The 13,511-nt window shown below is 40.1% G+C and overlaps 1 protein-coding gene across 5 annotated transcripts in view; it reads right to left on the bottom strand.

Moving 5' to 3' along the window:
* Positions 1-8,049: 8,049 nt before the first annotated feature.
* Positions 8,050-13,511, bottom strand: part of mitfa (melanocyte inducing transcription factor a) — a 30,654-nt gene continuing 25,192 nt past the window's right edge. For 3 of the 5 annotated variants that reach the window (XM_026168883.2, XM_080302079.1, XM_080302080.1), the window contains 8 exons: positions 12,949-13,149; positions 12,757-12,852; positions 12,510-12,615; positions 12,120-12,203; positions 11,713-11,769; positions 11,411-11,486; positions 11,034-11,181; positions 8,050-8,874 (listed from right to left, as the gene is read on the bottom strand). In XM_026168883.2, coding sequence (XP_026024668.2) covers positions 8,470-8,874; positions 11,034-11,181; positions 11,411-11,486; positions 11,713-11,769; positions 12,120-12,203; positions 12,510-12,615; positions 12,757-12,852; positions 12,949-13,149 — 1,173 coding nt within the window. In that variant the 3' untranslated portion in view covers positions 8,050-8,469. The remainder of the gene's footprint in view (positions 8,875-11,033; positions 11,182-11,410; positions 11,487-11,712; positions 11,770-12,119; positions 12,204-12,509; positions 12,616-12,756; positions 12,853-12,948; positions 13,150-13,511) is intronic. The other 2 variants (XM_026168884.2, XM_080302081.1) reach the window with 1 other exon arrangement.

The following is a 13,511-nucleotide window of genomic DNA, read 5'->3' as shown; positions in this document are numbered from 1 at the left end:
GGAGCATAGCGCGACAATTTCTGTTCAGCGCCAGACTTGCTTGTAACCTATATCACCAATTGTGTTATGAAAATGACGTATTAACTACTAAAAAACACTGACCTTCGTGTAAATGCTTGGAGCAGACTAACCTGTGAGCTGGAGTGTTCTGGGACGTTATATTTGGTCTTTGAATGGCTGCAATCCAGGCCATCCGTCGCGTCTTTGTTACTTCGGAAACATGGCTCGAACAATTTCTCTTCAACGACGTAATCCGATAACAACCGATCTCTTTACCCGTCGGCTTCCCGTGGCTGTCATGCGACCGGCTATTGCAGTTAATAATACAACAGCTTCTTGACATTTTTGTGTTTCTTTTTATCGCTGTGTGACTGATTTCAATTGAAAGCCTGCGTGCGCTAGTACCTCTTGCCACGAGTTCCCAGAATCCTTTGCGGTTTTACCCCTGAATGACGTCACATTTTCAATCTCTATATAATATGCATGTTAAATTTTATATTTGGGGTGAAATGTCAAGTCTTTTCAAGTAAACCGGTTCAAGTCCAATTCAAGTCCCAGGTCATTGGTGTAAAAGTCCAAGTCAAGTCACAAGTCTTAGAACATTTTTTCAAGTCAAGTCTAAAGTCATAAAATTAATGACTCGAGTCTGACTCGAGTCCAAGTCATGTGACTCGAGTCCACACCTCTGCACCAGACCAATGGATGCCCTTTTTAACTGTGTCTTAGATATACGATCTTGGATGGCAGAAAACTTTTTACAGCTTAACCAGGACAAAACTGAAGTTTTAATCGTCGGTCCTGAGGCTCAGAGAGAGAAACTCTTGTCTAAATTAGAGGCATTTTCACTATGTCCTTCGCTACAAGTGAAAAACCTGGGTGTTAATTTTGACTCTGAGCTTGGTTTTATCCCACATGTTAAACATGTAACCAAAATTGGATTTTATCATCTAAAAAATATAGCCAGAGTTCGCCCTATTCTCTCTCGGGCCAACACGGAGATGCTGATGCATGCTTTTATTACCAGTCGCATTGATTACTGTAATGCCCTGCTCTCTGGTCTTCCTAAGAAGAATATTTCAACTTTACAACTTTTGCAAAACTCGGCAGCTCGTGTGCTGACGAAGACCAAAGGGCGGGCCCACATTACACCGGTTTTAGAATCGCTGCATTGGCTCCCCGTGTGTTTCAGGATCGATTTTAAAGTTCTTTTATTGGTTTTTAAATGTCTTAATGGTCTTGGGCCTTCTTATCTCTCAGATCTGCTTTTACCATACGAACCCTCGCGGACCCTGAGGTCCTCTGGTACTGGCCTTTTGATTGTCCCTAAAGTCAGGACACATACTCACGGAGAGGCAGCTTTTCAGTGGTATGGTCCTCGTCTGTGGAACAGCCTGCCGGAGGAGCTCAGGGCCGCAGAGAACGTACATGTTTTTAAGAACAGGCTCAAGACCCACCTTTTTAATTTAGCTTTCACCTAACGTTTATTTATTTTATGCTTATTTATTCTATCCTGTTATTCTATTATTAATTTAGACTTTACCTAATATTTATTGATTTTATTCTTATTCATTTTTTAATCTTCTTACTCTATTTATATTTATATTTATATTGTATCCTGTTCTTATTTATTTTATCATTTTACCCTGTATATATCCTATTGTGTCATATCTCCAGTGTTTCCTTGGAGGGTGCTCTCTGCACCGGGGCTGTGATCGACCGTGGCTGCTGGGTTTCTGGGGGTCTTCTCAGCCTGGCTGGGGGGCTCCTTGGCCTCCCTCCTGCTGTGTGCCCAGCCTGGAGGCTGCAGTCTGTGACCGGCTCCCGGTGCAGACGGCTCCCTGTTATAGTGTTTCCTCACTTGGCTCATGCGAGCCCAGCCCAATTTTTACTCTTTAAGTGTGCGCGTATGTGTGTGTGTGTGGGGGGGGGGAATATGTGTATTCACATCATTTATGTTAATGAGAGTGTGGGGAGTGAGTTGGAGGGTGGGGTGGGCTGCTTTTAACTATGTAAAGCACTTTGTGCTACATTTTTTTTGTATGAAAAGTGCTTTATAAATAAAGATTGATTGATTGTGCTATGCTGTTGTGTCACATGCAAGTGAATGCTGTTACAGTTTGAGATTCTTAATCCCAATAACAAAATAAATAAAATAAATAAATACAACATAGTAAAATGCACACTATTTACAAATTAAAATACTTGCTGTGTCATTATTACAGGCAGTCAAAACAAGGTTTGCACATGTCCTTGGAAGTGAAGATGCTTTGCTGACTGCTGTTACACTACCAAAATTCAAGCTTCATTGGTTACATGACCAGGCGCGGACGGACCTCACAAAGGCCGTCCGCGCCTTTGTGAGGCGCTCTACCAGCACATCTGCTGGTAGAGCGCCTTTGTGAGGCGCTCTACCAGCACATCTGCTGGTAGAGTGTCGAAATTTTTCCCCGAGCAAGATCAGCTACAACCATGTTCCAGTGCCACCAAGACAACACAGCACCCGAGTTGTTCTCCTTTGAAGAGAATTAGGACATATATGCCACTGCTGAAGCTGAGGTAGCCGAGTACCTCAAATCAGAAGCAACAGGGTTGGACTCTCTGAAGCATTTCCCGATGATAAAGAAACTCTCTCTTAAACTTAATGCAGCCACTCCTTCAAGTGCCCCAGTTGAAAATACTTTTTATTTTATTTATATATTATTTATTTTATTTCTCTTTGTCAGGCTGAGGCTGTAGCCCTCTGGGAGGCACTACAGGAGCCTCTGGACTAGACCACCAGGTACCGGAACAGCTTCTTCCCTACAGCTGTCAGATTTCTGAACTCTGCCTCCTGATATCTGACCCACATTAAACTCACAGACTTAACATACACACACCCACAACCACCTATAACTGAACACACAATGGACAAAAACAAACAAATGGACAACTGTACCCTCATACACACAATAATAACATGGACTGAACCACTGCTCACAACCACTAGCACAAATTATCCACATATCTCACTGGTCTAAACTGCACCACTGTAGATGCTGTATAGACAATCATTCTGTACAATACGACAATAACAATTCCACAACTGTTTACAACTGTTTATAACTTGCATAGTTCATATTTCTGTATAGTTTTCATATTTATATCCTGTTCATAGCTTGTACACTCACTACAGCCTGTACATACTTATAGTTATAGCATATTCATAACATACCTTCATACGTGTACATTGCAACATACCAATAATAGACCCATATATTGTACCCACATGCCTATATCAGACCCATTTTTGTAATATATCTATATTATTGCTAATATATATTTTGTAATAATCTCTATTATGGCTAAAGCACTTTCTAAATGGATGCAAACTGCATTTCGTCACCTTGTATTTGTGACATGTGCAATGACAATAAAATTGAATTCTATTCTGTTCTATTCTATTCTAAAATACTTTAAGTTTACCCGTCATTACTGAACATGAGGTCTCCAGTTGGTGCAGTTCAGCAGTTAAGTTTACAAAGAATGGACAAACCTCACTGTGTTTATGTTGAACCATTTTTGCACTATTCTGATACCTACAGCTCCTAAATGGTCTGAGGCACAGTTTAATGTTGGCACTGCTAAAAGTATACTTTCTACTCATTTCAGTGGCAAAAATGAATATATCTTTCAAAAGTTTCAACACACTGTAAGTTGTCTTTTGTGATCCAATGCTTCTTCCTAGTGATACTACGTACAATGATTAGATTTATAACACTGCTGCACCAGCCCCAAAATGATGTGTTTGCATTTGTAGAGGGTTGAAATAGATTAAAACAGACAGATAAAAAAGTGACACATAAAAAAAAACATTGTTAATTTCTAATTTAGTTTCTATCATTTCATCAGTAACTTGCACTCACACTACGACACTGCCATTTTAACCATTTTTGGTTCAGGCCATTAGGGGGCAGAGTGCACTTGTGGCAGGTTAGTGCTAACATGTAAGCAAGCTAGAAGACTGGCATCCTTGCTGGGTATCCAGTTAGGGAAACAACACATTAATAAGAGAATTATGGGTAAAACCAAAGTTACTTTCCCTAGTAACTAGTTGCTTTGAAAGTAACGAGTAACTTGAAGCAACTGAGTTACTCAGTAACTGAAGTAACTAGTAATGTAACTAAGTTACTAATTTAAAGTAACTTACCCAACACTGGTCATAAGGGCAGTTCTTCAAGAGCCATGTATTCAATGAGGTGGTAGTTATTGTGAAAAGTTTGAGAACCACTGCTATAGACTATAGTGTACACTGTACACCCTACTTACTGGTTTTTGATGTGTCAGTCTGCATCTTTCAATTGTGCGTTTCCGTAACAGCTCCGCACCACCCAGGCGGCAAAAATTTGAGTGCAGTCCAGTCTTAGGAGCACCTAACATACTGCACAGGACCCTCAAGCTTCCAGGCATGTGGTAGACAACCCAAGCTTAAAGGATAAACCACCCGCAGTGGCGAGAGGAAACATGACATGTATGATTGTTATTTATGTGTAATATATCTGTACCTTCATGTCTTTCCTTGACTCTTTCACTTTACAGGTACATGAAAAAATTGTAAATTGAGAGTTATTTGTTTGTGTATGGTTTGTGTGTATTTTAATGCCTCATCTTCTGCCATTAAAACTCTGTATACATAAAATATAAAAATTAAGTTTTCTGTAATACCTTAATAGAGTTTTGATTTCCATTTTAATTTTTTTCCCTGTTATTCTCATGTTTGTGTCTAATCATTCTAGTAATGACAAGTCAGTAAGGGCATAACAAAGTTTTAGTTGCTGTTTAGTACTTATGAAATTTTGGATCCCTATCATGTTATAGGTGGGTCCATGGTCTTAATTCAACATCAGTATATACAGTACAGGGAGTGCAGAATTATTAGGCAAGTTGTATTTTTGAGGAATAATTTTATTATTGAACAACAACCATGTTCTCAATGAACCCAACAAACTCATTAATATCAAAGCTGAATGTTTTTGGAAGTAGTTTTTAGTTTGTTTTTAGTTTCAGCTATTTTAGGGGGATATCTGTGTGTGCAGGTGACTATTACTGTGCATAATTATTAGGCAACTTAACAAAAAACAAATATATACCCATTTCAATTATTTATTTTTACCAGTGAAACCAATATAACATCTCCACATTCACAAATATACATTTCTGACATTCAAAAACAAAAAAAACAAAACAAATCAGCGACCAATATAGCCACCTTTCTTTGCAAGGACACTCAAAAGCCTGCCATCCATGGATTCTGTCAGTGTTTTGATCTGTTCACCATCAACATTGCGTGCAGCAGCAACCACAGCCTCCCAGACACTGTTCAGAGAGGTGTACTGTTTTCCCTCCTTGTAAATCTCACATTTGATGATGGACCACAGGTTCTCAATGGGGTTCAGATCAGGTGAACAAGGTGGCCATGTCATTAGTTTTTCTTCTTTTATACCCTTTCTTGGAGTACTTGGATGCGTGTGATGGAGCATTGTCCTGCATGAAAATCATGTTTTTCTTGAAGGATGCAGACTTCTTCCTGTACCACTGCTTGAAGAAGGTGTCTTCCAGAAACTGGCAGTAGGACTGGGAGTTGAGCTTGACTCCATCCTCAACCTGAAAAGGCCCCACAAGCTCATCTTTGATGATACCAGTCCAAACCAGTACTCCACCTCCACCTTGCTGGCGTCTGACTGACCCCTTTACCAATCCAGCCATGGGCCCATCCATCTGGCCCATCAAGACTCACTCTCATTTCATCAGTCCATAAAACCTTAGAAAAACCAGTCTTGAGATATTTCTTGGCCCAGTCTTGACGTTTCAGCTTGTGTGTCTTGTTCAGTGGTGGTCGTCTTTCAGCCTTTCTTACCTTGGCCATGTCTCTGAGTATTGCACACCTTGTGCTTTTGGGCACTCCAGTGATGTTGCAGCTCTGAAATATGGCCAAACTGGTGGCAAGTGGCATCTTGGCAGCTGCACACTTGACTTTTCTCAGTTCATGGGCAGTTATTTTGCGCCTTGGTTTTTCCACACGCTTCTTGCGACCCTGTTGACTATTTTGAATGAAACGCTTGATTGTTCGATGATCACGCTTCAGAAGCTTTGCAATTTTGAGACTGCTGCATCCCTCTGTAAGATATCTCACTATTTTTTACTTTTCTGGGCCTGTCAAGTCCTCCTTTTGACCCATTTTACCAAAGGAAAGGACGTTGCCTAATAATTATGCACACCTGATATAGGGTGTTGATGTCATTAGACCACACCCCTTCTCATTACAGAGATGCACATCACCTAATATGCTTAATTGGTAGTAGGCTTTCGAGCCTATACAGCTTGGAGTAAGACAACATGCATGAAGAGGATGATGTGGACAAAATACTCATTTGCCTAATAATTCTGCACTCCCTGTACGTTTTGAGCGCCTGTCATCTCCTCTTTCAGCCTGTTCTCACTCCCGAGGCATAACATCCTGATGATTTGTCCTAAGGAACGCGGAAGGTGACCTTCAGCGTTCTTATGGTACGCGCCGGGTTATGGGTGAAATACAGTAGAATGATGGTCTCGCGGTAAAACACGTTCCAGCCATGTATTCCAGCCCTAACCCTAACCTTATCCTTAACCAGCACTTCAATGATGTTAAATAGCATTTTCCAAAGTGATCTGAGGAAAATGAACGAACATGTGTGGATTGATTTCAAACGGTTCTCATGCTTCCTCATGTATCCGATCTCATCATTCAGGAACGTTTTGGGTGCCCGGAAGCGTAACATGTTGACGATTTGTCACCTAGCATAAAACATTACGCCTCGGATGTGAGAATGGGTTGCCTCTCCATCTTGTCTTTCTGCCACTTTCCCCCACTGTTGACCTTGTCTCTGGCTATGTCTACACTAGCACGGATAAATTTTAAAACAGCGTATACGCCAGACCACGCTCTGCGTCAACACTATCGTTTTCAGAGTTGTTCATCCACATTGATACGGCCGAAAATGCTTGTGTTCCAGTACTGCACATGTGTGAAACTCGAGACAATTTGACCTGCGTCATTTCTGCCTGCCGATTATTTACTCTGAAACATCACGGCAGAATTTTGAAGGAAAAGCACCAAGTTTTTTAAAAATGGACTAACAATGAGGTGGAGTTGTTGCTGCGAGTAACACAAAAGTACAAAGTTGCAGAAGCGAGTGAGAATTAAAGAATTTGAACAAAAGCTATCTGGAGTATGTACAGATAGTAATCTGTAATAGGGCTGTCAAAATTGAGAGCAAACAAAACAACTGCTGTATAATGCCCTTCACTATCTGCATCACATGACAAAATTGTGTCTCCGGGCTTGCTGTTCACACTGCGACACGAAAACAGCGTTTTCAAAATGCTGCGTTTTCCCTTGACCAAAAACACCATCTCAGTGTGGACGGAAGGCCAAAATGGAGAGAAAAAGATGCTAATACATTTTCAAACGAAAACGTATTAGTGTGGACATGGCCTCTGTCTTCACGTTTAGTTTCTGTTCACAGTGAACATTCATTTTGTTTTCCTGCAATGAGGTTGTAGTTAATGTTCTCACCTGATTACTGTAATTACTTACTTAATACGTCTTTAATATATCCTGCGGTTTTACCATTCTCTACTTAGCCCTAAATGCTATTATCTTCTTCTCAGTCCCCCCACAACACTCTGCATTGGGTTTTTGTCTCTCTGACCCTTGCATTTAAGCTTAACCTTGACTGGATTTCATCGGCATGTCTTGAGTTTGACACATGCTTTATATTGTCATTTTAAAGAAGCAAAAGGCAAATCTCAAAGTGTTAAGCGCTTGTACAGCACCAGATGCTTCTCCACTGCTCTCATCAGCATAGAAACCACACACATATAATGTAATTTCAAAAGTTCTATCCAGTAAATGAGTATAATGTTTTTTACTATGTGGCCCTTTTTCTAAAAGATTGCTCTTTCCTCATAATACAACAACCACATAGTGTAAAAATTACTTTAAATAATACACGGATTTCTAATACCAAAACCTTTCTTTCTAAATATTTATTATATGTAGTATTTCCAAATATTACAACATGTGCCAAGTTTTGGAATTTATCAGCAATACATTTTTACATATGCATACTTTTGTCTTTTGGCATTGCCACCAGGTTCACTGTGTATTTAGAAAAGATATGAAAAGTTTGAAATATGACAAAAATAAACAGATTTGCAAGTCCAAAATAAGACTGCAGTCATGTTTCACAGACACTGTATATTACATGTCAAGTAATTTTGAGCTGTCTGACCATGTAACACTTAAAACTTCTACACCAGTGTGGACAAAAATAAGAAAAGATTTAAACATACCACGAGTTCTTTAATCCATTCACATTGATATCTTTAATGTAGGCGCCACACTGGTGAGTTGCTACAAATGTAAATGTCAGTGCAGCTCATGCTGTTGGGCTAACATCCATGCTCTTTCTCCTCCAAACTTGAGCTGGAAGTGTGGTGGCTGTCGATGTTGCTGGAAATATCTGGGGACATCGAGGACAGCAGGGGATCACTGGGGGAAATTGGCCCTAGGGTGTTGTCCCTTACCAGCTCCTTCATTTTACACGCACTAGAGCTGCCGTAAGGGCCAGGTTCCCCCGCATCTGCTGGTATATGGTCAAAGGTGATGGTGCCGTTGTTGAGGTCTAATGTGGTTGGAGGGGACATGTCAGGGGCAGAACTATGCTGGTAGAGCTCTGATGGGCAGTCACCAAGGACGGGCTCCTGCTTAATGGCACGAGCCATTAGCTCTGACGTACAGACAGTTGGGGATGACACCACTGTAAGACCATGAGCACGGGCTTGGATTTCCAACTCCTAGATAGAGATAGAAACGGTGGAAATGTTGCAATGTTTTAACACTGGAACAAAAAGTACATCTACGCTAATCAACTTCAAAATCATGTTTTGTGCAAATTTGCTAAGCCAGCATAAGACCTGGAACATAGAGCAAAGAAGAAAATCCAACTAAAGGCATCTTTTGAAACTCACTAATGGTTGTGCTGCATCTTGTTTGTAAAGTGCAAAACAATTGGTGAAAAGTGGGAGGATGCAAATACACTGCCTGGCCAAAAAGTCGCCACCTGGACTTAACTAAGCAAATAGGTATGAGCCTCCTATTGGACAATTACTGCATGGGCGATTATCGTTCAGCTGGCAACAAGTTATTTAACCCCAACTGGGCTCAGTGCTCAGGGTAAGAAGAGAGGCAGATGAAGTGATGGAGAGACAGTAACTGCCTGTGTATATGTACGTGTGTAAAAACTTCAAGTAGTCAGATTAACAGCAACAGTATTTTGTCTATATCCGCCATTGTAGAAATAATCACATATAAACAATAACGTGGCGCACAGCATCACGTCAAAAAAGGGGCACACCTTTGACATTGCATCTCCGTTTTCCTCGTCCACACGTAAATGCAAAAACTGAGTTTTCAAAAGTCTCCACCCTGGCAGGAATTTAAAAAAAAATCTCAGTTTTCAGTGATCGAAAACACTGTTTACGTGTGGATGAAAGGTGCAAATGCATAGAAAAATCTGCGTTTTCAAAAATACCCATGTAGATGTGGACGTCGCCATAGACTGGCCACCACAGAGTCCAGACCCCATTGAGAATCTGGATGGAAATAAATCTTGTGACATTGCAGAAACACCCCCGTTCTCTGCTGCCTGTTGGAGCAGGGGGCTAGGAGGAGGAGTTGGCCGTCCGATTAGGGTCTGGAATGTGGGGCCTGCTGCTGCCGAGTCGGGGCAGTCTGCTTCTCTCCACCCCAGGGAAGAGGGTAACACTACCTGGGTCTGGGTACCTAGACCTGGGGCTTAGAGTACACTTGGGGAGTGTGATCGTGTGTACAGCGTCTCTTTATGTCTGTCTCCACGTTGGGTGAGTGTTGAGTAATTGCATATGAGAGCATGAGGGTGGGAATGGATGTTTGTATCTGTGTGTGCCTGTATGTCTGTGTCTATATGTCAGGTTGGGTATCAGACGTCACCCCTCTAGGGACATCTCAGGCCCTCCAAGGTATGGAGGCCTATCTCCTCCGTGCTGCACAATGATGTTTAATATTTAGTATTTTCTGTTACATTCCCATAGATCATCGTGATGTTGTTTATTATATTGCGCTTTTTTTCCTTCTGATTGTTCTCTCTTTTTTCTTTCTCAACAGGTGATCCAGGTGATTGATACATGTATTTTTTGTCTGCTTATTTTGTTGGTTTTTGTTGTTTGCCCTTTATTACCTTTCCTCTTCTCTGCTGTTTTTCTTTCCCTCTTTCTTTCTCCGCTTTCTTTTCCCCAGTTAAGTCTGTCCCATATTTAGCAAAGTGAAAATAAAATAAAATAAACAATAAAAGGTGAACCAAATAGACCAATACGGCAAGGCTGGGATGGTCCATTTGGTAAAGTAAATCCGTTGGGCATCTTTCTTCGCCTTTAGACACTAATTCTGATGGCAAAAGAGGCAAGAGGAAAAAAAAGACATTGCAGAAACTTATCGAAACAATGCCAGAGCGAATGCATGCTGTAAAGGCAGTCCAACAAAATATTAGAGTGTGTGACCCTTTTATTTTGGTGGCAACTTTTTTTTTTGGTCGGGCAGTGTATGACCCAAATTACTCAAAATTGGCTGAAACATCTGTTGAATAGAACAATTTTTTTCCAGATAAAACATTCTCTGGTTTTGCACACAGGTTCTTTTGCCACCCTTCATGCTATAGCTGCCAAGCTATACTGGCTGGACAGGATAATTCCCTTATATATTAGAATGTCAAACACAAGTAGCTTTCTACATATTACCTGTAATTGATGCATTAAAAGAACAAGCATTTGTTAATTTTGTGTTAAATACTGTACATCTGGGATCAAGTAGATTTTTGCTGTACTAATTTTGTGGTTTTACGTAAAAAAACAAACAAAACATGACCATAATAATTTAAAAAAAACCTACATAACGTCTGCAAAGCCTTAGAGTGACCCACCTGTATACGCAACATGAGATGCCGATTTGCGTGCTCCAGCTTCCTCTGTCTGCACTCAAGCTCCTTGGCTCTCTGCTGCTCGCGCTGTAATTTCCGAATATAGTCCACCGAGGCTTTCAGAATAGTGCCCTTATTCCAGCGCATGTCTCTGGGGTATACATGAGACAAATATCTACAGTCAGACTCAGCTGACAAGCTGACCAGAACACCTCAGGGTTCTTTACATCCTGCTGAGCAAAACGGCAATTGCATTTTAAAGAGACTTTGACACATTAGGATGTTGAAACACGGTTAATGCATGAATCACTACAGTAGGCAGACAAGTAGATGGCTGGGCACATGCATCCATTAGCTTAAATACATGCAAAAACACTTACGGATCATTTGACTTGGGTATTAAGGTTCCCAGCTCTTTAATGCGATCATTGATGTTGAATCTCCGTCTTCGTTCAACTAGAATGCAAAGTAAGGACATGAACTGTGAACACGGATTATATATTATAGATTATATATATAGATTATAGATTTACGAAAAAACTAGCAGTAGAAAATTAAGTATAAAAATAAAAAAACTATTTGCTTTTTAGGATATTTAGGCGATTGTGTAAACCACTACACAATGAAGCTACTAAAATTAAACATAAAAAATTGAAATTCAGTAATATTTTGATTGCCTTACTTAAGTTGTGGTTGTCCTTCTTCTGTCTCTCTTTTGCCAGAGCACGAACTTCAGCCTCTGTGAAGCAAAAGAAGGCTGAATAGCAATACTTTAGACAAAAGCATTTGATTACAATGTGATTTAATCCAGAGTAAATGATTTCATTTTATAGGTTTGTATTTCACATGCTTTGAGGTTTGTTTAGCATATTTGAAATCTGTTAATCACAAACAATACAAAAAATAACAATCTGAAGGCTAGAACTGGAAAAAAGCTTAAAGTTTGCATCTCAGATTTTGCAATATACAGTAGTATAATGTGTGCAATTTAAAAATACACAAAACACTCAACATACAGTTTCTGAAAGTGAAGTTTTACAGTTTACAAAACATTATGTCTTTTTTTTCTCTTCATTTTGCTTTGCTTACCTACTGGAAAGCTCTCTGGCCTTTGATAGCTTTCATATTGGCCACAGGATCCAGGCTTGTCCAGTACTTGCTTCATGCCAGGAGCTGGAGTAATTATTTGGCACATGATTGACTTAACAGTATTTTGTGCACTTCTAAATTGCACACAATATTGACATCAGCCTAAAGTAACCTATGTATTTAGATGTAAAAGCGTCTGAGTGGACTGGGATTACATCATACAAAACAAGGTTATGCATGTATTTTATCAGCAGTAAATTTTTAGACACAGAAAGGTCACAGAAAAGTGTACTAAACTGAGTGTCCACAAATATACCAGTAGTAAACAACATGTAGTAAAGCCTTATACTTTTTCTAATCCAAACGCTCATAAATTGAGTGTTAGTTTACCAGTGAATTCCCTTTTAATGTTGGGTGGACAACTGTTGATGGCGAGGCCTGGTAGTTGGAGACTTTGGTTGGTGTATACATCCAATAAATTTCCTGACACAGGTAGCTGTTGGTGTTAAAAACCTGTCATTATAGTGTCCTCTTGAAAAGAGCAACTGTCATATATTTTATTTAAACTCAAAGAAGGTGTCAACATTACACACTTTGGTATTTATTGTAGTATTTATTTTATCTTAAAATAAATTACCTGGTTGTTCATTTGGAGTCCTGGATCCATCAATCCAAGAACATCGTCGTTGTAGCTTGACTCCAAGCTAATAATATCATCAATGACATCATCCATCTGTATAACACAAAGGCACAATTCATGAACTCCTCACTCTCTGTCGAGACATCTGCATGTAAGGATACTGAATGTCCTCGAAGTGAGCAGGTGTACCTCTTTCTCACAGTTGGTGCTGAGGGTGAGCAAAGCCATGGGACTATTGGGTGCACTGCTGCCAGGACCGGGTGGCATACTGTGTTCGGGGGGCTGGCTGCCAGCTTTACCACCCAGGGTGGTTGACAGATACTGCCTCACCTGCTGCCGCTGAGCCTGCTGGATGTGGTATTTGGTGGGACTTTCCAGGTGGGTCTGGACCTAAGTGGCAAAGTCGTAAACATTACACCACATTAGTTTTGGATTTATTTTTTGACTAAGCTCGTGTGATACAGTTAAGGGTAAGGAGAAAAATACACTGGCACGTAGAGAAAAAAATAGATTTAAAAATGAATGTTTTCATTATAATAATTCATCTGTCCCAGTGTGGTAAAAGCACAAATTAAAAATGCAAGAACTTAAATGTTCAAATGTTTCCAGCTTCAAAGTGCAACTTACAAATCCAAATTAATCACACTATACTACTCTGTTACATTAAAAGTTCCCCTGAAAACAGCCTTTTAAAAACCAAATAATCTAACGTGCTTGCTTTGCAACATTACGGTGATAAGATGTTGAAATGT

Source organism: Astatotilapia calliptera, chromosome 5 (assembly GCF_964374335.1).
Source record: "Astatotilapia calliptera chromosome 5, fAstCal68.1, whole genome shotgun sequence".
Lineage (NCBI taxonomy): Eukaryota > Metazoa > Chordata > Actinopteri > Cichliformes > Cichlidae > Astatotilapia > Astatotilapia calliptera.
The sequence above is the reverse complement of the archived record's forward strand: the minus strand, read 5'-3'. Positions and strand labels throughout refer to the sequence as shown.